The following is a 26,038-nucleotide window of genomic DNA, read 5'->3' on the forward strand; positions in this document are numbered from 1 at the left end:
TACCCGGGTCGAGGGGGGATCCCTTTTTAAAAATTGGGATAATTTCCGCACCCAACCAGGTAGATGGAATCGGTAAGCCCAGCAAAATAGCATTGAAGAGAATTAGGAAGTAGGGTGTCCAAACTGTCCTTTCATCTCTATAAAGGTCCCCAGGAATCCTATCTAGCCCAGGTGCTTTATTTGGTTGAAGATTGTCCAGTGCCAAATCCACTTCCATTATCGTCCATGGAGGAGCATCCCAGGATGGATCCAGGGTCATTAAAATTGCAGGGGGATCATCTCTCCTAGTTGTATTATTGGAGTAGAGATTTTTGAAATGCGATGCCCATGCATCTTCGGAAACATTGGGGTCAATTGTGGTTTTACCTTCCGATTTCCCAGTGTGAACAAGGTTCCAAAAGGACCTTGAATCTTTTACCATAAGGGCTTATCTAATAGCAACCCATCTTCCCTCTTCCCACTCAGATTTGGCACTAAGGATTATCTTTCTATAGGCCCTCCTTACTTCCAGAATAGGTTGGCGATTGCCTGCCTTGATGGCCTGTAATAGTTGCTGTTTAACTACCCTACAGCCCTTTGTGAACCACATATTATATCTTACAGGTCCTATAATCTTTTCCCCAATCTTTTTTCCTATTCTGTGACCAAACATATTGGAACTTTATACACTGGGTCTCCTCTTCTGTTATCATATACTCCCTGGTACAGGCCATTGCTATAACCATCTACTCTGGCATTCCTTGTTTGGTTGTCGTTGATTATGATAGAGGTGTTTGGTAATCTCATTCTGTGGGGGTGGCCATTCCCCATCAGACTATGGACAAAAGATACTATCTCCTATATATTATGATTACGATTATCAGTACCCTGTGGCATCCTGTATCCCCTTTGGGTTTCATTTCAGCATTCCCTTAAATATGAGTCCTTCAGTTTATTCGAGAATGGCGGCCATATTTTGTCATCTCTGCTGATGTCGGTTCTAGCAGTGCTACGTTATGAGGATTTGTTCCACGCGTCATGACGTGGCGGCCCCCTGCTACAGTTTTTCGCTTTACTTCTTTGAACATATTCCATCGTCATTGACCCGGCTGGGAAGACTGATGATGTATGCACTACCTCATAGCCCCATTGTGTGGCTACTGTATATAGTGCTATTTTTACCTATTTTGCAATCTCATATTGTGGTGGTGGCATTTCCCCTTCACGCTACACATTTTTGGGTAATTAATATCACCACATCATTATCATGATTATCATTATTTATTGTCAATTTAAATATCTTTCTAGTTTTTGTTTATTACTCCAATGGAACGTTAGTTGTTTAGCTCATTTAAAGATGATGCCCATGTTCTGTATTGTTGTCCTATTTCAATTTCAATTAACCTACATGATAACCAACTGGCCATGTGCTATTTAATGGCGTCCTCCCCTCATAAGCTTCCCAACTTCGTTCTCCGCCATCTACCCAGCTGGGTATATCGATTGTCCACCCATAACCCCAGATCAGACCGACCTGGTAAGCGATTTTGCGTGCGTGATCTTTCGCAGGCATCACTATGTACTGTCACCGGTATCACTTGTTATTATCGTTAGCCTCATTCAACTTGAACCCCGTAGCACACATGGGGCACGTAGCCTTAGTCATTCTGCGTTTAGTACGGTCTTAATTTGGCAGCTATGAGATAACCAACATTAGTTTGATAAATCTGCATATGTAGTTATCTTCACTCTCCTGCATGTGCAGACGTCCGTTTATCAGATTGATATGAACTAAGGTCATTAATAATCGACCTACGCTGTAGTGTAGTTCCTATATCCCTGATAGGCTCTGCCCATTGGAATAACATACACTATAGATTTGACATAGGACTGAGGTCAGTATGTCTCTATCGGGTACATTAAACTTAATTACTTGTGTGTGCCAGCTAACTCAGAGGTCACTAGAAACTTCTCGAATATACAAGAAGGGATTAGTTTCTGACATCCGCATAAACATGACAACTTTGTTTCCCTTAGACTCGGAACAATCTCAGAACCGTGGAAACAATAGATAACAGTTTCACTCAGTCAATCGTGCATGCTTCATTTCTACAGAGTTGCACAGAAATAGAGAGACGGGCGTTTCAATAAAAAGGGTTTATTGAACAGTCTTATTTCTCATGCAAGAGATATGAACTGCTACAATCGTAAGACAGGCTGCGAAGTACAATATGTACAGAGTTAGCAGTAAGATAAAATAATACTGCAATAGCATGGTTTGTAGCTATGACATATATTAATTAAAATACATACATAAATAACACAGGCTAAAATGTGGATATTCATCTGATGCTTCTAAATAGTTCTACCCCAGTGTACCTAACCTAAGTGTAGTACGAGGTAAGAAGTAGGTGCTGTTTTCTAAAGTATGGCTAACTATAGCTATAGTTTCAGTTTTGCCAAGAGTTGCCAAAAGTTTCTCTAAGTTCTAGTCGGCTCCATACCTTAGAATGTGCGAGGTTGGACTCTCTTTTCCGGGACTCGATATCGAACACCCCGCAAGGGGGAGTCAGAAACACAGGAGCTGGATTCTCTGCGAAGAGGATGACAGCGTCTGGTCAGTGCGTCAGGCTGGGACTCGATTTCCTTCCGAACTTGCTTTGGCGAACCGCAAATAGGCAGTCGAGCTGGATCGTGCCGGAGCTGTGGTTTGCCAGGGCAAGTGCAGGTATATTTATAGCTTGAAGGTGTTTACGAATGCCTGTATTGACGTAAAAGTCAGGCATCGGAACTTCATGAATGAACCCCTAAGGAATAGATGTTCATGCATACTAAATGAGTTCTTGGAGAAATCAATATCCAAGCAAGGGAAATTCCTAAAGGCTTAAGAGTCTGGTTTTCCAAGAACTCGTTGTGACGTGGATGGACGGATTTAGGAGACCATGCTTGTATTTAGTTAGCATGAACAATGCCTAAATAAGGGCTGGATTTTCTATGCCTAAATAAGGGCAATATGAATTGTACCTATATTAGGGCATAAATCTGGAAACCTTTATACGGAATCTAAATCTACACACAACAACGCATCATAGTATATTCCGGCGGTGAGCGCCGGTCGATTGAACGCATAGGCTTTTCCTAAGGCTTGTTCTAAGCCTTTTCTTTACTGTATAGATTATTCATTTAGTTAAGCCGTACTGGCCCTACTCATGCCATGTAGTTCTCTCTTTATAGAGTCAATACGACACTCGCCTTTAGGAGACATACCTTTTTTACTAAACATTTGAAGAATCGCCCGTTCATGTGCCACTCTTGGGAAGGAAATGAATACACCGGAATAGGCGTCCTGGCTCATTTAATCAGGTATGTACATACTACCAGACCATGTACCATATTAGGAAATAGCATTAAACATCTTCATATTTCAAAGCCTATTGCATCGTACAACAACTTGGTATAAGGAGGGATGCAACCCAAATCATAACATAGTGCACTATAACAACCTAGCATAGCATGCCATAGCTTAACCTATGCGACTATTAACAGAGTTTTCCATATCATAAATTAAATCATGGAATACCACAGAATTAAATCATGGAATACCACAGAATTAAATCATGGAATTTCACAGATGTGTAGTGCATAACATAGAATATACCAGCCTATCACACCGGATGTAACTGTGCACCTCCACACCATAACCATGCCATAATATAACATGGTTTAGTTTAGTGCAATGCCTTACCTACCCTTTAACATGGTATAATACTACTCACCACGAAATTCCAAGCAGCATACCTCACCACAGTATACCATAGCATGTAAGTCCATGTTGTGACATGGCATGCAACACTGTACTATATAACACCCCTTTCTATACCATAGTTAAACATACCTAAACATGCTCTCCTGTAACATCATGGCATGTTGTAACAGTATATTAGAACATTGGAATGTTGGAAACGCCATTGAAAACATTGGAGCGCTCCGGGCTTATAATGGCTGGTATAAGCCCGGAGCTCAAACATTCCAATGTTTCTTTGTTCACAGCTCTGGCTGTGAACAAAGGCTTCAGGGAGCCGGAGGGGATTTCAATCCCCTCGCGCTCCCTGAAGGCTTTGTTTTGTTAGAACATTCTGCCCTCTAGTGGCAGAATGTTCTAATAGCCTTATAGCCCTTCGTAGCAGGGCTATACCGGCTTTTAAAGTCCCTCTGCTTTGTTAAAGTCCCTCGCCTTCGGCTCAGGCCTTTAACGCTGCAGCGGGCCTTTAACAGCCGGTATAGCTCGCTACGGCGGGCTATAAGGCTATAATATGGCTTACCATACTATACTATAACAGTATGCTACACCACGCCATAACTTTTCCTAGCATACCATGCTCTAACATTGTATGCCAAGCCATACCGTTAACTGAAAGCCTGGTGCACCATATTTTACTAATATATAGCTGACCATGTCATCTTATGGTTATTTACCATTTGTGTATTGCCAAAGGCCAATTAGTATGGCCTCACATCCATTGATGATATTGGCGTTTAATGGGTGAGGCCATTGGGCAGTGCCAAAATAGTCTATGAATCTGCTTGGTCGGTATGCCAGCCCGTGGCCTACCAGATGTGAAAGTGTGGTAATTGGCTGGTGAATGCAGGTGCAGTTTAGTGCTTTAATGGTTAGTAATAACTTTTTTGGCAGTGTTGGATGCATCTTTAGAGTTCTGTATTAATTTTAGAATTAGCCAAGTTGTATATGTATTGAAGAGTAATGCGTGGTGCGCCTTGGTGGCTCATGCTGGTATGAGCACGGCGATACTCCCTGCTGTGTTGAAAGTGAGTGTGATGTATCTACAGTGATGTTTGGTGTTGCACCTGAAGTTCGGGCCTCGAAAAAAGTTGAAAGGTTGGTAGACCGGCAGGTTTGGTGACGCAGATGATTTACTCGACCTCTCTGTACTGCACTCGACCAACGAATATGGTCACAGTTTTGTTGTTACATTACCTAGCCAGCCCTAAAATCTGTGGGCCACTGGCGCTACCAAGCAGAAAACCTGAATTAGTCACTAGTGTACCTCCGTGAGAAATGACTCGTGTGTATCGGATGTGATGGAGACTTGCCAGGACACCAGCAGCTCAGATACACAGACAAACCTCAAACATGGGCTGTGAAATAACACCTCAGGGCAAAGATTCAGGCACCTGGCTCCCTGTTACTTCTGCTGCTTTCAAGAAGCTCTGTAAGCAGGTGTTATTGCTTACCAATGCTGAGCGTGATTTACTCCTGTTTTGGGAAGGATGGATGCCGCGTCGCTATGGCTTGATGTTTTTATCTTTCAATTACTGCGTGTTTTCATCGTTGACAATTAAACTCATTGAAGGCCAACATGAGTTTCACGGAGCACTTGCTTTAGGGCAATGCGACTGGTGCAGCCGCACTGGGCGCTGACCTGGAAGGGGCGCCGACCTCAGGTAGGGGGCGCTGTGTTTAGCAATAATTTAAGATTGGAGAGATGAGGGGCAGTTTTGCCGAGTGGTAGTGAGGGAATTCGAGGGGTGTCGGGGCACCAAAAATGATTTTGGCACCGAGCGCCACCAGAGCTAAAGCCGGCCCTGAACCGCCTCGACAATTACAATGCTCTCAACTGAGCAGTGTGCACAGCAGAAGTGGAGCACGTGCTACACATTCATGTGGAATCGTAAGATGACTCGGACAACACATCTCATCTGCTTGACTGAGTGCGTCCCCAGTGACCCTCCTCATGAAGATTGCTTTGCTTACACACCAGCCATGCATCTGATCAGCAGGTCAGATCTCTGATTGTTGCCCAGCCTATAGCCAGTGCCTGCCCTGCTGCACAGCTCCTCTAGCACGCTGTTCTCGTCTACAACAGCTCGGATTCTGTACGGCTCGCTCCTGGCACACGTGTTGCTGCTCGAACAGTCCATTGCAGGAATGCAAAGCTCAAAGCTTGCCATGTACATCTTACACGCCTTGAGGTCTAATTGCGAAGGTGTATTTACCATATTGTAATCTACAAGAAAGGCATTACTCAATTTCCCGTACAGCCGGGACGGAATTACAACTGGTGGAGAGATACATTGCTCTTTCCCCGTCAGCCCCTGAGCCCTGAAGAAGTCGTGGGTTTATACCCAAACGAAACACGTGTTGGCTGGGCAACGGATCCTTATTAAAAACGAGAAAGACACGATCCAATTGATTAATCGACTGTGTCTTATGTATTTATGTTCTCTCCATTTCTGATTGTAATTGATACAATATTACTTGTAAGCGTGTGCATAGGCAATCTTTGTTCACATCTCATTCAAACTGCACACCTTTCATCCGGGGCGGCATTTCCCCTAAAGAGTAGCTCGCATTCTGCAAAGTTCACTTGTGCACAGCTTCTCCTGCTTCGGCGCATGCCATTCCCCCCAGCTGATAGTGTATAGCATATGGCTGTTGCTCGGATCCTATCCTGCACAGGTTACTCAAGAGCACACTTACCCTATCTTTAGAGGTAGGCAAGCCAGCAAATATATAGGGGCCACTGAGCCAGGGGTCTGGAATGGCCCCAAGAACAAAAGCCTAGAACAATAGCATTATTTTGTATGGAAATTACGTCAACAAACATATTAAAATGTGATACTTAAAATTCCAGAAAGGTTTGTATCTTTAACATTTGGAAGGGTTTGAATGCAGTATAATATACTGTGCTAAATTGCGTGCCAGCCATTCAGTAAAAGTTTCTAAACATTCATGAAGCCTTTTCCCCACCTGACAAGGATGACAAGAGTGAACTGAGAAAGTGTGCACCCTTTAAATATGGCAAATATTGTCTATTTAGATGAAACAACATTATAGTCTATTATACCATATGCAGGAAAGATTTTTGAACAGGGCACTCACTCCCTGTGAATGACCTGAAAGTGCTGTCAATGTGATCGCGACAATTGAGGAAGAACGAAGTAAAGTAGTATGACTAAGATCACACAAGTGGGGAAGCTGGGATTGAAACAGTTTAGCCACTGGATTGATATCTTCCTTTGAATTCTATTAAACACCACTGCTTTTTGATTAGTTTTATCAGGAAATAAATAGTATCCCGTGTTAAATAAATACAGTGATCACATGTTCGATCACTGGTGTATAACAGGTCCAAAAGGGCTGAATCTATGTCAGATTTTCAGGGCACTGTATCCTGTCTTCTTGGAGCTATGCTAAGACACCCTTGTATTAAATCAATCTGGTATATTTAGCCTCTCTTTTTTAAGTTTAACGGGGAGCAAAGCAGTAATTACAGTAAGTAAAATGTTAAAATTACTGGCGTTTTCTGATCTAAAGAATAAGTTTAGATAGAAGTGAAGGCAAAGTGAATAACAGGAAATTTGGCCTGAGCTAGGCTCCAGCCTTGCGCAGAAGTGAAGGCAAAGTGAAGAACAGGACATTTGGCCTGAGCTAGGCTCCAGCCTTGCGCAGCACACCCACATGTGCACACCCTTTTTTCTCTTCCTCTTATGCCTATACAGCTTCTTTGCACAGCTCACACTTGAGACAGCTTACATTTTGCACTGCTCATTTGCTCATTGCTTTTAATTCTTTAAGGCCCAGCCCCCCCTGCTTGAGAATTAGAGAGAGAGGGGCCTTACTTGAGTTCAGATGGCTCTGAGATTCCCTGCCTTGACATGATTTATTGACTGGTGGGCAGGCAATTACCACTAGAAGGGTTTCAGATAACGAGGCGTAAGTGAGCAGAAAAGACTGGGCTTCAGGCCCAGCAAGAGCTGGGAAATAAAGGAGGAACTAGAATTATCTGTTACCGAAAGTTCAGTTCAACTCCCAAGGCGAAGCCAGTGTGACTGAGCCACTTTGGCAACCTCCACACAGATGGCCAGGCCATGGGCACAGTCCAGAAAGAAAAGCAACACTGTTTGACTCGTCACAACTGCTCCGGCCCATTTTAATATCCGTCAATTATCTACAAGAACCCACTCTGGTCGGATGGAACTTTTTACTTGCCCAATAGCGTGGAGGGAATAAGCACAATTATCGAAGAATGCTGTCTGCCATTTGTCATAATCAAGGACTCGAGACTTAATCTCTTGGCTCTCTGGCTTTTATTATCAGCATAAAGATTTGTAGATACAAACTTCTCAGTACGAGGCACAACAAATACATAGGCACTAACACAAATGCTACTCTACGAAGAATTTGCATACGGCTAAAAATAACTAAAAGCACATTTTCTAAAAGCATGAGGTAGAAAACTACCAAGCCAATGTCGATATTAGGGACACTGGACCATACCATCTCTGTCCCTACTCTGTACTAGATGACATCCCTACTTAACAATCCCTTGAGACCCTCAAATCGAGAAAAAGGTGTCAGAGTGAAACTTCCTAAGAAGTCTTCACTTAGAGAGCTTGATCTATAAAGTGCCCCCTCTACTCCTCGCCTAACTCTTCTCCGCTCTGGGCTGCTCTGTTTTGCCTCCACCCTCGGGGCGCTTTCCCTAATACAAAACCCCAAATCCCAGAACACGCCCTTTTGACCTCCTCTTCATCCGGGTCGTCTTTCAGTAATTTTCCATTGAGCGCTGTCCAGTTCCATCGTCCATCAGCTTGGCCTTGAGTCCCAGACACCGTCCGCACTAGGAGTTACGATTGGCGCATTCCAATGCACTCCCATGTCTGGCTTTAACTACATAAGTCAATTCATGAACAAAGAACTTCTCTACTAACGAAGCAACTGTCCTTGCACCTGGAGTGAGATCATGGAATGCAGACATACTTCACATATTTTAACTTTGCAATTTACTATAACCTAAAACCTCTACTAGAATAAATCCTCTTGGCCTATTGCCCTCGGCTAACATAAGAAAATACCAGGCCATTCTCCTTAACGATATATATGAATTACTGGCCACTGCTTCGGTTACACAAGCATGCCTAAATCAAGCTATTGACATTTACGTCTTTCTTTCCATGTATGTTTAAGCAATCTTCATGAGCGTTTGCCACGTTACATTTAACTTCACATTGCGTTCATATAAACTAACTCTATACATTTCTCTAAATACATTTGCAATTCGCTTGTACATTGCTAACACTTCTATTTAAATCGATATAGGTTATACAATTCTTAATACGTTGCACACAAAAATACCTGAGCACACATTTGATTATATGCGGGTGCCAACTAACAGTGAATATGACGCACCCCTACAATTTTCAACCTTTCAAACGCTACATCAGTTCCCCCCTTTGATGACATCTGTCATCACACCATTACAATCTCCCTTCTTCAGAAACTGGTTTAGACAGTACTTGTCATCAACTTGCCATGTCGAATTCCCTCCATTCTCTTAAGATTTTCATATTGTTGATCCTGAAATTTCGCCATTCTCTGCTCATTTGCTCTAAGAGCTCTTTCAACTTTGTCTCCTTGATACCACTTCCAAGCTTTCACACATCCCCACAAACAAATCACACAAACCACAGCAATAATAATTGGCTTCAACACCGATCCAAGAAATCCCCTCCCCAAATTTGCAAACCATGTTCCCACTCTGCCAAATCCCTGTCCAATCTTTTCCCACGCATTCTCCTCTGTCAAATCCATAATTTCCTTGTGGATAGTGGTGATGTTGTCTATGTACTTCCCCAACTCCTTCGTATTGTCTGGAATATATGTGCAGCATTCTTGAACCTTCAATAATTTGCAGACCCCGCCCTCCTTAGCTAATAGCACGTCTAAAGCAAGGCGATTCTGCATAACCATATTCCGTATCGACAACATCTCTCCAGTCACCAACAACAAAGACCTCGCCGTATTCATAGACAGCTCATCAACTACTGTCGCCAACCTTCTGATCTTCACGTCATTCAAAACCACACCCATACTAGGTATCATCGCTCCATATAGATCACCAATCACCGCACCTGCATTTACAGTCCTACGTCTTCTAGAATGTTGTCTCGTCTCTAACAGCTCCAAGTCCTCCGTATGATAAATCTTCGGAAATATAATGGCCAAATAACATATGCCATACCAATTTGCGGGCAATATTACATAAGCATTCTTCCCACATACATAATACACTGTCGGAATCACCTGTACTGCACCTTGCATAAAGTCTTTAACAGAAGTCTCCATAGTGAAGGTCTGAGAACAGGTGCTATGTCCCACTGCGACCTTCTCTGTAGCTGATTGAGGACGTCCAATACACAAATACCCTTTCTGCACTTCATCTAATGCAATTGGTCCATAACTTCCCTTGGACTTGTAAGATTTCTCCTCCTCAGTCCAATCCACTGAACTGTCTCCAGTGGCTCGGGCCTGGGTCAACTTTCTATATCTGTCCTCCACCTGGTCAATGAATTTCTTCTCCGTCTCGGACAATGCACATGTCAGGTTATGCCTGTGAGCATGCACAGTATCCAACTTTACAGTAGGTCTAAAATACTTCAGGAGTCTGTCCTCTTTCTTATAATAGTCGTACTTATTCAAATGCTTGATTGCTGGAACTTCTGGAAGTACCGTATCAAAATTTGAAAAGAAATACTCAAACTGCCTCCTGTCATAGAATAGACTAAGCAATAAACTACAAGAAATCCCATACGTCAACGGGAGATGATGATACTTGATACCTTCATCTACTGAAGCAGGCAACTGCATACACACATAGCAATCCTTCACATCCATCGCATCCACATACTCGTACAACAACTTCGCATAAGCATTGAGTTTAAAATCACCCTTCGACAAATCCATGTGAAGTCTACGATCCTCTTTTAACTTTAACGATTTCTGATCTTTCATGTTGACCCCTCTTTGCCCTGGAGTAGTAGGTGTGGGTGCTCCCTGAACCTTCCCCTCCAGCCTGTGGGCCACCATGTATGAACTTATCACTACTGCAAATATAGTGGCTATCACTATCCCTACCAATGTGCCTACTATTAATCTAGCCCTACGATGTGTGTTTGCAGGATCTGCCATCTTCGGAATAAACTCAATGTTCAATACAGTCTCTGGAAGAGTAAGTCTCTTTCTCATTAATGTCTCTTTATGAACTTAGACAGGTCTCCCTAACTTTTCTTCGTTCTTCAACGGAAGATCCCTAATTTTATTCTTCTTCCTCTCGGGTCTAGGTTATCTTCTTTTTCTGCTTTACAACACTCTCAACTCAGTCCAAAATAACTGCTGGTCCCAACAGTTCTAGGACCCCCTGCAATATCTTGAGCTTAAGAATGGTCAGTTCCTGTGGAGCTGGCACAACTGTGAACGTCGGGAAGTCCAAAGTATCCAAGATCATACCACGAATGGTGCTTAGAAATGGCGGACTCGGAATGTTGATGGTCAGGATTCCTTCGATTTCCAATCCTGGAATTCTCAGCAACACTTCCACTCTCAGAAACGGAACACTGTTGACCAATGTCATTGACCTCAATCTTCCCGTGCTCGGTAAACCTGGCATCAGTCACTGGATATGCCCACTCCGGTGAAGCGTACTTCTGACTTGGCACTCTAGTTCTCTTTGATCTTCTCAGAGTACCTTGAGGATGCTCTTCGTCACTCGATTCTGCTTCTGGCTCTTCCGAAACTGGTGCAAGATCTGTGCTCGGCGCCAACCTGAGGGTTACCCGTTTCTCTCTCGCGGGCCAAACCCTTTCTGCTTCTGTGGCACCTCCGGTCTTCCCCTCAATACCCTGTGCACTGGTCTCCTCCTCCTCCTCGGCAGAACTCGATTCTGTACTGCCCACTGCGCCTCTTATTTCTTCTCCTGTTTCTGGTTCTGTGCTTCTCTCACGTTCTCCTTCAGCTTGATTCAGTGCACCATCAGCTGCTTGGGCAACCCTTACAGCTTGACTTGCCCTCTCCGATGGCTCGGCCACCTCAGCTGGATTTTCGTTCTCGAGAGGGGCTGTATCTTCTAAGGGTGCTGGAACTCTACGGGTATGGGAAGCATGCACCCAGTTCGGTAAACCTCCACACTTGACTGCTGTGTTCGTGATGAGGATCACTTGAAACGGTCCTCGCCACCTAGCATCCAAGCAACTCTTCCTCACGTGCTTGCGGACCAGGACCCAATCGCCTGGACATAAGTCGTGGCACAGGTCACTCTCAGCTGGAACCGTTGCTGTCTGCACCTGCTGAGACACAGAACGGACCACGTCAGCAAGGCCTTTACAATAGTCCAGGATCATATCATCAGTGATATTTATCAGAGCAGTGGCAGGTATTGCAGGCAAACTCATCGCTCTCCCCATGAGAATCTCATGGGGTGACAATCCAGTCCTTCTATCAGGCACACTTCGAAGGCTCATGAGGACTAAAGGTAATGCGTCGGGCCATTTCAGGGAAGTTGACGAACACACCTTTGCCATCCGAGCTTTTAAAGTCCCATTCACCTGCTCCACTATCCCTGAAGCTTCTGGTCTATAGCTACAATGTAACCTCTGATCTATGTTTAGGGCAGCACAAAGCAACTTCATGACTTCACTGTGGAAATGAGTTCCTCTATCTGATTCAAAAGAGGTCGGGAACCCGTACCTTGGAATGAGTTCTCTCAACAATAATTTTGCTACCGTAAGTGTGTCACATCTTCGTGTAGGGTATGCCTCCACCCACCTGGAAAAGACACATACTATGACTAATATGTACCTCAACCCATTACACTTCGGCATTTCAATAAAGTCCAACTGCATCCTATTGAAAGGTCCACCTGACCTCCCTATGTGACTCAACGGCACAGCTGTCCTCCTTCCCACATTCATCTGTTGACAGGTGACGCACCTCTGGCACACGGTTTCAGCCACCGCCCGAAACTTCGGGTTATACCAAGTCTGACGAAACACTCGCATCATTGCGTCTCTACCAAGATGTACAGCACCATGTATCAACCTCGCCATGGGATTCAACAAACATTCCGGCAACACCGCTCGTCCATCATTCGAAACCCATATATCCACATCTCCTTTCTCACATCCAGCTCGTATCCAGCTGTCTTGTTCCTGATCCGAAACCCCTTCCTGAAGCTGTTTCAGTTCCTCCCATGAGTCTGCCATACACGGTTTTCTCCTCAGTTTCCTCAATGTGATTCTCTGTGTAATTACATCCCTGTTCTGCACAAAACCGAGCAACTTCGTCGGCATAATTATTGCCCAATGCAACAAAATCATTTCCCTTGGTATGTGCAGAACATTTAACAACAGCAATTTCATCAGGACCTTGCAATGCTTCAAGAAATTTTCGCACATGGTCGCCATTTCTAATGGGCGAACCTGAAGACGTCATAAACCCTCTCTGGGACCATAGCTGTCCAAAGTCATGAACCACACCAAACCCATATTGGCTGTCCGTGTAAATGGTTACACGGATCTTGTCAGTTGCCAAACAGGCACGAGTCAGAGCAATAAGCTCAGCCACCTGCACGGAGTATACTCCTTCTAGACAAGCGGCTTCAACCACCCCCGTGATGGTGCATACAGCAAACGCTGCTCTCAATCGACCGACACTGTCCCTTAAGCATGAACCGTCCACGAAGAAAATCTCATCTGAAACTGGGAGCGGTTCATCAACAATGTCTGGTCTCGGTTTGGTGCATAGTTCAGTAACATCGAGACAATCATGGTCCTCACAATCTCCATCATCATCTACATTTGGAACAGGTAACAATGTAGCAGGATTTAAAACAGCACACCTCTTCAATATCACATTATCGGCTGCAAGGATGACTTGCTCATAACGAGTCAGCCTATTATTCGTGAGGTGCTGTGTTTTAGTCCTAGTCATCAACAGTTCAACGGAATGTGGCACATGTACAGTAAGAGGATGACCCATCACAATGCTCTCACATCTTTCGATGCTGACACCCGTTGCAGCAACGGATCTGAGACATCCGGGCAACGCAGAAGCTACTGGATCTAAAGTAGCTGAAAAATAGGCAACTGGTCTACGGACACCTCCATGATTCTGAGTTAACACTGCTAATGCGCAACCTACTCTTTCGCAGCAGAATAACGCGAATGCCTTGTTGTAGTCCGGCATTCCCAATGCAGGAGCGCTACATAAGGCTTCTCTCAGCCTCAGAAATGATTTCAAACAGTCGTCGTCCCATGGTACCGGATCACTTACGTCCTTTCGCGTCAGCCGCTGTAAAGGCTTTGCTTCAAAGGAAAAGTTTGGGATCCACTGGCGGCAATAGCCCACCATTCCCAAGAACATTCTAACTTCCCTCTGTGTCGAGGGAACTGGCATTCTCAGAATCGCATCAATGCGATCTGGAGACACCTTTCTTTTACCCTTCTCAATTCTGTGCCCAAAATACTGTACTGTACTTTTCTTCAAAAGTTGATTAAAAATCGATGGACTCTCCGTATACCCCTGTGGGATACGACACCACGTTAATACACGGTTCTCTAGTCTAAATGCAAAAAGAAATCTGCTCTCTTCATGTAGGGGAATCGAAAAAAATGCTTGACACAAGTCAATCACTGTGAACCATTCAGCTTTGCATGGGATCTGAAACAGGATCACTGATGGATTCGGTACCACTGGACAACATGGAACAACTATGTCGTTTATTTTTCGCAAATCTTGCACTATCCTAAACTTCCCACTGGGTTTCTGCAGTCCCATAATTGTCGAATTACATGGACTACCTATAATTTCCATCAGTATTCCCTGCTTAATCATGGACTCGATCACAGGTTTAATCCCTGCAATCGTCTCGGGGGATAATTTATACTGAGGGGTTCTCGGGAATTCCGCATTTGGCTTGATCTGTATCCTCACTGGATCCACTCCCCTGACTAAGCCAATCTCTTCTCCACTTAGGTCCCACACATCGATGGAAACTGAGTCCCTCAAATCAAGTGGAAGCTCCTCCACTGTCAAAGCTGGGTACATCTCCACGCACACCCGCTGATTCCCAACCTTAAAGGTCGCGTCATCATCCCTTGTCTGTACCTCTACTCCTCTCGGGGTACAGTAGATTGTGCAATTGAGCTTGCACAATAAATCTCTCCCTAATAAACAAACAGGACTAGAATCGCACACCACGAACTGGTGTTGATCCCTGAAGTTTCCTATCCTAATTGGAATCGGTTCTGTCAAAGGGCTAACTAGCCTCTTATTTGCCACCCCCACAACCTGTATACTTTCCCCCGAAAGTGCTACTCCCGGGACTACGGCCGATCTTATAGTCGACCTAGTAGCCCCCGTATCGACCAAAAAGGTAGTAGGGTGTCCATCAAGCTCTGCTTCTACAAAGGGCCCTCTCTGATCTACCTCTAAGATGGCCCTAAGTATGCAGTCATCGTCTTGGCTTGAACTCAACCGGGCCAGGAAATCCGTATCCTTCTCCTCGCTTACTTCAAACATGGGCATCTGCAAATAAGTGCGAGCTCCCTGCTGTATGTTCTGTATCCTGGGTGGCTGTGGAACCTGCACCTGCGGGATGCCTGTCCCCCCTTTCATCATTCTCGGTGTAGTCACCGTCTGTACCTGTTCCACCCCAGGGACCTGAGCTATTCCTCCCTCCATCTGTTGCTGGTTCCAGGGGTTCAGGGGACACTCGCGTCTCCAGTGTCCCACCTGGTGACACTGGTGACAAGCAGTAGTCTTTTTCAGTATCGCTACATCCATGCCAGTCCTAGGGTCTATAGGCCTTGGCCTTCCTTGCCCCTGAACATTCTGATTTCCTGATTGATAGTTCCCCTGTCTCCTTACCACTGGTCCCCCATTCGGCGGTCCCTGAGCGGCTTGCATCTGTATAAACAACAAATTATCTTTCATCTTCTTATGCTTCGACTCAATCTCATCCATGCAGTACCTGGCGTACCGTAAGATTTCATCCACGGGCTTATTCTGCCAGCAGATCAAATGCTGCTGTATCATAAGACTAACCTCTGGCTTCAAACCCAACACAAACTTAGAAACGAACTGTCCCATATCCTTCGTTTCCAACTCGTCTAGGCCACTGTACTGCTTGAAAGCCTTCAAGAGTCTCTCATAAAACTCATGAACCGTCTCCTTTGGCTCCTGCACTGTCCTATCTATTTTCACCCAATCAATGTCTTGGGGTGAAACCTTCGATTTCAACCAAGTAATTACTTTATCATATAGCCTCATCACCGCTGGTGACGGACCATTCGTAATCATGTTCCTATCAGGCTCATAGTCCGGCCAATCTACAGCAACCTTGCATGCATTCCACAAATCTCCTGGAACCACAATATCAAATAAGGTATTCAGGTCGATCCATAATACCTTCGAAATCTTAACAAAGCGCTCGACTTGCTTGTACCACTCTGCAGGCTTCTCCCTGAGCCTGGGAAAATCATTCGTAAATGCTGCCAAATCGCCCCTGCTCCATGGTACATGTACATATCCTCCATTCGCCACTTCCCTCAGGGGGAAGGTCTTTGCCAGTAGCAACCCTCCACCCGGGGTTCCTCCTTCCGCTCCCTTAGAGGTCTTTTTCTTAGACCATCTCTCTTCCCATTTATCGAGCATCAGCCATACTCGCATGGCTAGAATCAGTTCTCTGGTATGGGACCTTAATCCAACAACCCTTTTCTCCTCCAGCTCCCGCTCGGTATAATGCATCCTATGACTTCCCTGCAACGTCATAGTCTTGGATAAATCCACATCATATTCCTTCGCCAATCCCCTTAATTTCTCGTGTGCAATTCGTGCTTTACGAGTCACATCTTTCGCTACAAAGAACAGCTCATCCGGGTTGTATGTTACTATCCTCTCAAGAGGTAGACTTCCATATATTATTTCATCTACCTCTGCCTTGAGCCTTACTATGTCTATCATCCCTGCTTTCAACGCTCCTCGCAACACCTGACAACTTGCTCCATGTCTCTCATCGTATTCACACTCCGGTTCCTTCTTCCTACTCTCTTCTGGTGCTTCCATAAGAGCAGAACGACTCATAAAATTAGCCCGATCTCTCTCCGATTGGACCGCATTTGGGTTCTGATGCCTCTCTGATGGTACCCACGACCTTAAATCTGACCTTGACTCCATCAGATTTCTCGGCCTCACTGGTCTCTGTTCCTCCTCGCCCCTAGTTGTATCTGACACCGCTACCAAGGGTGTACTCCATTGTACAGGGCTAGGAGGTCGGGCCATTGCCCCCTCCAACCCACTTTCCTCGCTTTCCCTCCTCGTTCTTTCTGCTCCCTGTTCGGACCTCTCCCTTTCCTCCGATTCCGGACTATAAATCGACACAATCGGTCCAATGGTGACCGGTACCCTCAATGCATCCGGTAACCTCATCTCTCTCTCAATCCTCCCACTAGCCTCCGACTGACTCCGTGGACTCTCTGTTCCAAACGAGACCAACCCTTCTACTCGAGTCTCGGGTTGAATTGTTACTCTTCTAGTTTCCCCTCTCTCACCCCACCTGTCCTCTGCTTCTTCTGGATTGTAAGGAGGTGGCCTCTCCTCCAACAATCTTTCCAATACTCCGTCATCAGAATCACTTTCCTCTTCCGGTGTCTTCACATGCCTTATCCCCGTCGAATCTATTAATAAGGGGTACAGTTTTTCTTCCTCTATCGTCTGCACTCTCCATCTTTTCTCCACTGCATCCCACCTAGCATCTTGGAATGCCCTAATCGATTTCCTCACCCTTTCCTGATTTCTTCCCTTTTCCTTATCATGCGCTGCTCGAATCCACGCATGTAGTGCTTCGAACTGTGTTGGCCTTGGCAAGGGTCTTAAAGACGACATCACCGACTTCAGCTGGTACAGCACCGCTAGCCTAAAGGAGCCATACCTCGGGAAGGCTAGTTCCCCTTCACCTTGTGTAATCTTATGCCAATTCTCAATCCAAACTATGGTATGTAATCCCACATTCTTTGCCATGTAGTGTGCTGGGGTATCCTCGGGAGGGGCTTCTTCTCCCTCTCGAGTAACCACATGCTTGTCGCCTCTACACACTTCTCGTAAAACTTTAAACCACTTCATGACAAACAAATTCGATCTCGCGCTCTGGTTACTTCTTGCTCTTAAACCCTCCAATAACAGCGCGACTCACACCAACCGGCCTATCACAGCGCGACACTCTCTGACGTCACCTTCCTCGGTTCGCAGCAGTTCCCTTCACTAAACACGTCTGACGCCTACACTCGTCCCATTCATACGCTGAAGTAATCAATTAAATCACTTCTCTGGCTGTCCGTCCACAGCCTCTGACTGTACGTCCACAGTCTCTCGAAATTGTTGACCTCGGCTGGCAACCGTCTGTCCCCGTCCGGGCAGACAGATCGCCTCTGATAGGTTACTAATATTCAATGTCACATACAACAACCCACGACCAGCGTCAAGTTGTCACGCACTCACACATTCACTCCCCCTATCTCGGTCCAGGTGATCGATGGTACCTCACGATCTCCTTTGGATGGTCAACAAAATCTATCTCAGGTGTCTTCTACACCACAACTCCCAGGCTGCGCGCGCTCAAAGCCTGATCTCACAATCACTCAACATACACATCAACTCCGCAAGACATCACACAACAAATCAACACCGCAATCTACAACACCTCATCTTGTTCATACTCACTTTTGGAACCGCTGCTTCCTGCCGCACTGCTACTCGGCGTCGATGCTCATCTGCCGCCGTCGTCTCCTGCTCACCATCTGATGATTCACCATCACTTATCGTCTATGGGCCTCAAGGATCACTTATCCTTATCTAATCTAATCGTCCCTCGCTATCGGAAGTAACCATCCTCTGCTACCAACTGCTCCGGCCCATTTTAATATCCGTCAATTATGTACAAGAACCCACTCTGGTCGGATGGAACTTTTTACTTGCCCAATAGCGTGGAGGGAATAAGCACAATTATCGAAGAATGCTGTCTGCCATTTGTCATAATCAAGGACTCAAGACTTAATCTCTTGGCTCTCTGGCTTTTATTATCAGCATAAAGATTTGTAGATACAAACTTCTCAGTACGAGGCACAACAAATACATAGGCACTAACACAAATGCTACTCTACGAAGAATTCGCATACGGCTACAAATAACTAAAAGCACAATTTCTAAAAGCATGAGGTAGAAAACTACCAAGCCAATGTCGATATTAGGGACACTGGACCATACCATCTCTGTCCCTACTCTGTACTAGATGACATCCCTACTTAACGATCCCTTGAGACCCTCAAATCGAGAAAAAGGTGGCAGAGTGAAACTTCCTAAGAAGTTTTCACTTAGAGAGCTTGATCTATAAAGTGCCCCCTCTACTCCTCGCCTAACTCTTCTCCGCTCTGGGCTGCTCTGTTCTGCCTCCACCCTCGGGGCGCTTTCCCTAATACAGAACCCCAAATCCCAGAACACGCCCTTTTGCACCTCCTCTTCATCCGGGTCGTCTTTCAGTAATTTTCCATTGAGCGCTGTCCAGTCCCATCGTCCATCAGCTTGGCCTTGAGTCCCAGACACCGTCCGCACTAGGAGTTACGATTGGCGCATTCCAATGCACTCCCATGTCTGGCTTTAACTACATAAGTCAATTCATGAACAAAGAACTTCTCTACTAACGAAGCAACTGTCCTTGCACCTGGAGTGAGATCATGGAATGCAGACATACTTCACATCTTTTAACTTTGCAATTTACTATAGCCTAAAACCTCTACTAGAATAAATCCTCTTGGCCTATTGCCCTCGGCTAACATAAGAAAATACCAGGCCTTTCTCCTTAACGATATATATGAATTACTGGCCACTGCTTCGGTTACACAAGCATGCCTAAATCAAGCTATTGACATTTACGTCTTTCTTTCCATGTATGTTTAAGCAATCTTCATGAGCGTTTGCCACGTTACATTTAACTTCACATTGCGTTCATATAAACTAACTCTATACATTTCTCTAAATACATTTGCAATTCGCTTGTACATTGCTAACACTTCTATTTAAATCGATATAGGTTATACAATTCTTAATACGTTGCACACAAAAATACCTGAGCACACATTTGATTATATGCGGGTGCCAACTAACAGTGAATATGACGCACCCCTACAATTTTCGACCTTTCAAACGCTACATCACAACCAAGAGTTTAAAAGGTAAGTCCGTCTTCTTTTTCTGAAGCAGACAGGCTGCACTGCTAATTAGACAAGCATTGGCAAAGACAATAGGTCTCACCTTTGGGACCTTATAAGTGCTTAGTCATGCAACAGTTGATGTTGTTGCACCAAGGATATTGTGGTGCATAACTAAACACTTATAGTCCCAAAGGCGAGACCTATTGGCTATGCCAATGCTTGTTTCTATATTCTAGCAGGGTTGGTTCTCCCCTGCAGTTTTCATTTCAAATAGTCTCTCAGCTACCTTTTTGTACCTTTCTGTCGGTAGCGCTTTTCTGTCTGCTGCCTTGAATTAAGACCACACAAGTTATTGCAACCACAGAGTAACATTTCTGATGCTGACTGATTACATTCAAATTGAAGCCTAAAGTACTATGTAATACCCCAGCTCAGCAAGTTTCAGTTCATGACCCTTTTCTGTAAATTGCTATGTTTGTGTTCACAAATGACTGTGAAATATGAAAATGATAACAATGTTGTTATTTCTCCCTTTGAAGCAGTCGCCAGTTGTGAAGATGGCAACTATGAGTTTCGGTGGCATGACTCAAGACGAGAGACATGATATTTCTACCAAGGAAGTTCCGGTCGTACACACGGAAACGAAAACCATTACTTATGAGTCATCAGAGGTAAATATATTTTAAAGGGGGATTCTCTATATACTCCTGGCCATTCCATCCCAGTGGTAATAACTTGAGACAGTATGCTGTAAAGTACATTTGTATTGCATAGAAATTTAAGTAATATACGAACGCAAAAAGCAGTAGGACTTTCCAAAAGTAAATTATTAGGCAGGGTCACTGGAATTATGCGGTCGAGGAGGACCAAGTTATGCGAAAAAATTTAAGCAAATATGTGGAAAGAAAGGGCAAATTATGTGGTTTAATGCAGCACAGTTTGTGATACTATCATGTGTGTGCATGTTAACACTGTCTAGGTAAAAGTTTCACTTCATTAATACCTGTTTAACACCAAAATACAGCAACAGGCAACTGAAAGGCGACCAGTCAACCTTTCCAAATGGCCTTCCACTGTGCAGCAAGAAGTTTTGAGGTGTTTTTAGTAACTTTAGAAAGTCTGAACTAGAAGCAAACCTTATTGTAAAAATCTGCAAATTATGCAGCAGATGATGGATTATGTGCCAAAGGTGGGAAATCCGTAAGCATGTGTAAAACACCACAGCTTCAGAAAGGTATAATTCCAATGACCCTGACTATAAGTAAAAACTTCTTTAGGCATCGTGCTGTTAAGTACTTATTTAAGCTGCCTCGCTGTATTCCTTAATGAAAAACCAGGCTCCCGTTTTTAAATCACGAAATTTGAAATCATTTAACATGAACATAACAGTCAATGAAAATTCAGCTGTAATAAAACAGCATTTATTTGTTAACCTCCAGTCATTAAGTATTGTATGTAGTGTAAACATGGCACCAATAAATGTATAATTTCTAATTTAAAACTATAAGCACATATCTCAAAACGGTCGTCCTGGTGCAGGGAGTCAGTGGATGAATAGGAGGAGTAGGTGTAGGAGTAAGTCCATAGCTGGTGTAGAAATAGAGGAATGCTCACGAGAGCTCTGTGTGGAATGCATGGGTGTTTTTCTCCCATATAATGAATTTATTTTGCCATTTTACCCATAGCACGCCAGGTACACAGTTAAAATTAAACACGGATTTACCAATAAAACAGTGTGTATCATAACGGAACCACTAATTTGAAATTAATGTTTTGCGTTACAAAGTAAGTAATTTTGTGAAGCATGATATTTTCAGTGAAAAACAGTTTGTTTGGTAGAGCGGTAACTCTCCATCCTACACATAGGAAGTGAAGACAAGTGTCCAGGCCACTTGAAATATCAGTGTCAGGAGCCAATTCATACCAATCAATACCTTTTTTGGGAATTTAAAGTTTTTTTATTTTTTTTATTTTAAAAACTCTGTTTATTGAACTTAAACAACACTGTCATGCTTTACAGATATATGCTTCATACGTCACAGTAGTACACAAAGTTTAAAGGCTGGCATATATTTCCCCCGCTACGACGGGCATCCCTACCAGTTCATGCAATGGTATTTATAACATACAATGTTCTTCGGGTGTAGGGACATCCGGGGGCTCGCACAGTCCTCCCCGGTACTCATTCCATTTAGTCCATAGTGCAATCCATTTTTTGGGGCACCCCCGAGCCACATAGACCGTTTTTTCTCTCAACATACACCAGTCCATGTCCTCTTTCCACTTCTTCAATTTAGGCGGCACGGTGGCCCCCCATGCCTGTGCTATGTTACGTTTAGCAATCATCTGACCCAGAGTGGCCCATATTCTCCCTTTCACATCAAGATCTGTGGGCTCCCAGACGTTCAATAGGCATCTCTTGGCCTCGGGCATAAGTGGGACTCCCCAGATCTCGCTCATACATTTTAAAATTTTCCCCCAGTAACATTGAATTAGCGGGCATTCCCAAAGAATATGCATGAACCCGCCTTCCATCCCACACCGTCTCCTACAGTGCCCATCTGCGCTTTTGCCCATCATCATTAATTGCTTCTCTGAGAGGTACGCCCTGTGTAGGATTTTGAGTTGGACTAGTCTAAGTTTAGCAGAAATGGCCACTTCCTTTGGCGACGAGATTGCCACCTGCCAGTCCTCGTCGTCCATTTCGAGGCCATCTCGCACCCATTTCTCCCGAAGTGCGGTGAGGGGATCGGGGGTGTTATGAATAAGCTTCTTGTATGTGAGCGATATACATTTGTCTGGTAGGTGCCCGTCAAGCAGCCGGTCCTCGAGTGGGGACGACTCAGGCATCGCCGTACCAGATGGGATATTTGCCTGCAGGGAGTGTTTAATCTGTGCATATCGAAAACGCTCTGAGTCAGCCATTTCGTATGTCTGCTGCAGTGTGGGGAAGGGTATCACTCCCGCCCTCCCCTAGAGGTCCCTAATGTGCGAGATACCTATAAGGTCCCACTTGTCAAACCCCTTTGTGCGCCCCAATGTGCCCAGCTGTTCAGCATCCCAGAGAGGGGTGGCCATAGGGAGCCTGTTGGCCGATCCTAACGCTTTGGTGACTATGTGCCACAGCTGCACAGCGTGCTTCGTGGGCCCGGTAAGCGTGAACCTAGTTGGTTTGGAGTAAAGTGCTCTTGTAAAGTCACCACCGGGCAATAACCACCTGTCCATACCGTACGCCGGGTCGTCCCCATTCCCGTATTGGCATTGGTTGATAGCGGCCAGTTGCGCTGCCCAGTAGTACTTTTTGATGTCGTGGAGGGCGATACCTCCATCGTACCAGCCGAGCGTGAGCTTACCGAGTGCTATCCGCGGCCTGCCATCCCATAGCAATTCTCTCTGCAGGGTCTCGACCTCTTGAAAGAATGCCCGTGGTACCACCTCTGGATAGTTCTGGAGAGCATATAAGAATCTAGGCAGGGCCATCATTTTAAACAATGCTGCCCTCCCGAGCAGGGACAAGGGCAACTTTTTCCAGACCTCAACATCCTGTCGTAGCCTCCGCAGGGGAGGGATCAAGTTCTTCTCGTATCTAGCTTTGGCATCGGTGGTTATATAGATGCCTAGATACTGAAATCCCTCAGCCGCAACCTGTATCGTGAAGTCTCTAGGAAGGGGGGGGGCCGCCCCGTGAAGTACATAGATTGTCGATTTGCTCCAGTTGATGCGGAAACCAGAGTTTCGTCCGAAACTGGCAAAGATGTCTAGCACTACCCTCAGTGAACGCGCAGGGGAAGAGAGGTAGAGAAGGATGTCGTCAGCATATAGCGAAATTCTATCCTCCCAACCCTCGGTCCAGCGAAGTCCGCAGACAGAGACATCACTCCGGATCCATGCCGCAAGCAGCTCCAGGGAGATGGCAAACAATAGCGGCGAAAGAGGGCACCCCTGTGTGGTCCCCTTCCCAGGGCGAACACCTCCGACCTTTTATTGTTGACCGCTACTTGTGCCAGCGGGTCCGCATACAGAAGGCGGATCCACCCTATAAAGCCGGGTCCGAATCCCATCTTCTGAAGCACTGCAAAGAGGTATGCCCATTCTAAGGTGTCAAATGCCATGGTGGCGTCTAACGAGACCACCACTGCATCCTCTTGAATTCCAGGGCAACGCCCCAGAACTCCGTGCAGGCGCTGTAGGTTGAGGGCTGTATTCCGATGTGGTATAAATCCCGATTGGTCCGGGTGCACTAATTTAGTGATGATAGGTCGGAGTCTGTTAGCCAACAGCTTCGCCAGTATTTTGGGCTCTGCATTTAGAAGGGATATTGGCCTATAGGAGGCACATTCGTCTCTGGGCTTCCCAGGCTTTGGGATGGTGACCAGTGTTGCTATTCGTTGATCCCTCGGCAGCTTACCGAGCTTCTTACTGTCATCGAACATAGCTTTCAAATGTGGGACTATTTTGTCTGGCTTGAGTTTGTACAGTTCAATAGGAAGACCGTTGGGCCCTAATGCTTTGCCTACCTTAAGATCCCCTAGCGCCTTAGCCAGTTCTTCCGTAGTGAGGTCCCCCTCCAGCACATCGCGATCTTGGTCAGAGAGAGTGCGTAGTTTAATGTCTGCTAAAAACTCGGACGAGTCATTCTCTGTGAGCTCAGAGTCTCTCCGGTACACCCTCTCAAAATGTCTAGCGAATTCCCTAGCTATGTCGTGTGGCTCAGAGAGGAGAATTCCCGATGCACTCTTAATCTCGGAGACAACCCTCTGTGCCTTCTCTTTTTTATCGCGCCAAGCTATAAGCTTACCCGCCTTATCACCCTGATCGTATATGCGTCCATCCCTGTCACGCGCCAAAGTTTGCGCCGCGTCTGTGGCTATAGATTTGTATTCTGCCGCCCTCAGCTGCAATTGATGGGTGAGATCGTCATAGAGACCGCCCCCTGTTCTTTCCTCTAGTCTAGCGATTTCACATTCGATCTCCCTCAGCTGTTTTTCTTTATCTTCCTGTCTACCTGCGATCACCGAGAGGGCCTGGCCCCTGAGCACTGTCTTGAACGCCTCCCACAGAGTAGCAGGGGAATCCACAGTGCTTTCGTTATCGAGGAAATATTGTTCGATGACTCTGCCCAGTGCTGCTCTAGTTTCTGGCCCTTTCAAATACCAAGGATTGATACGTGGTATACCCTCAACTCGTTGGTCCCCGATCGTGAGGTGGGCCCATAGCGGTGAGTGGTCAGAGATGCCCCTAGGCAAGTGTTTGATGTCTGTTGTTAGCATGTCTGCCTGCACAGGAGATAGAATATAGTCAATTCGCGAGAGCATACGATGAGCTCCTGACAAGAATGTGTATTCTTTACTATCCGGATGTCGCTTCCTCCAGAGATCTACAAAGCCGAAGGCGTCAAGAAATGTAGGAAGCCACTGCTGTCCCGGAACTATGTCCCGGGGTGGATGACTGTCCAACGCCCCCGAAAGGACGGCGTTGAAATCGCCCCCAATCACCAGGCGCCCCTCCGGAAGTCCGAGTAGAAAAGTGCCCAGGTCCCTATAGGATTGGACTTGTAATCCAGGTGGAATGTACACCGCCACGAGCACGCGCCCCTCCCATCTCCCCGCAACCGCCACAAACCGTCCAAGCGGGTCCACCCAGTTTTGCTGAGCCTCGAAGGGGAAGCTGTGGCGCAACAAGACTCCTACTCCCCTAGACCCGGTAGTGAACCCTGCATGGGTGACCAGTTTATAGCCCCATCTGTTGAGTGCTTTACATGAGTTACCTATTAGGTGCGTTTCTTGCAGCAATGCCACATCTGGGGAGTGTCGCCTAAGGTGTTGTAGCACAATACTTCTTTTGATTTTGTCCCCCAACCCATTGACATTCCAAGTTATAAGTTTAAGACTTTTATCCCAGTGCATGGTGGTTGTGAAAGGAGCTCGCCTCAAACCATTTGTGTACCCTGCCCACCATCCGGCGTATGATCACTTTGGATTCACATGACAAATAAGAA

At 45.5% G+C, this 26,038-nt stretch overlaps 1 protein-coding gene across 50 annotated transcripts in view; it reads left to right on the plus strand.

Moving 5' to 3' along the window:
• The window catches only part of EPB41L3 (erythrocyte membrane protein band 4.1 like 3), a 904,669-nt gene that overhangs the window by 845,726 nt on the left and 32,905 nt on the right, over positions 1–26,038 (plus strand). For 40 of the 50 annotated variants that reach the window (XM_085606055.1, XM_085606026.1, XM_085606030.1 and 37 more), the window contains one exon: positions 20,580–20,711. In XM_085606055.1, the coding sequence (XP_085462181.1) occupies positions 20,580–20,711 (132 nt within the window). The remainder of the gene's footprint in view (positions 1–20,579; positions 20,712–26,038) is intronic. The other 10 variants (XM_085606031.1, XM_085606012.1, XM_085606017.1 and 7 more) reach the window with 1 other exon arrangement.

The sequence above is a fragment of the Triturus cristatus genome, chromosome 5_1 (genome assembly GCF_964204655.1).
Source record: "Triturus cristatus chromosome 5_1, aTriCri1.1, whole genome shotgun sequence".
In the NCBI taxonomy this organism is placed as follows: domain Eukaryota; kingdom Metazoa; phylum Chordata; class Amphibia; order Caudata; family Salamandridae; genus Triturus; species Triturus cristatus.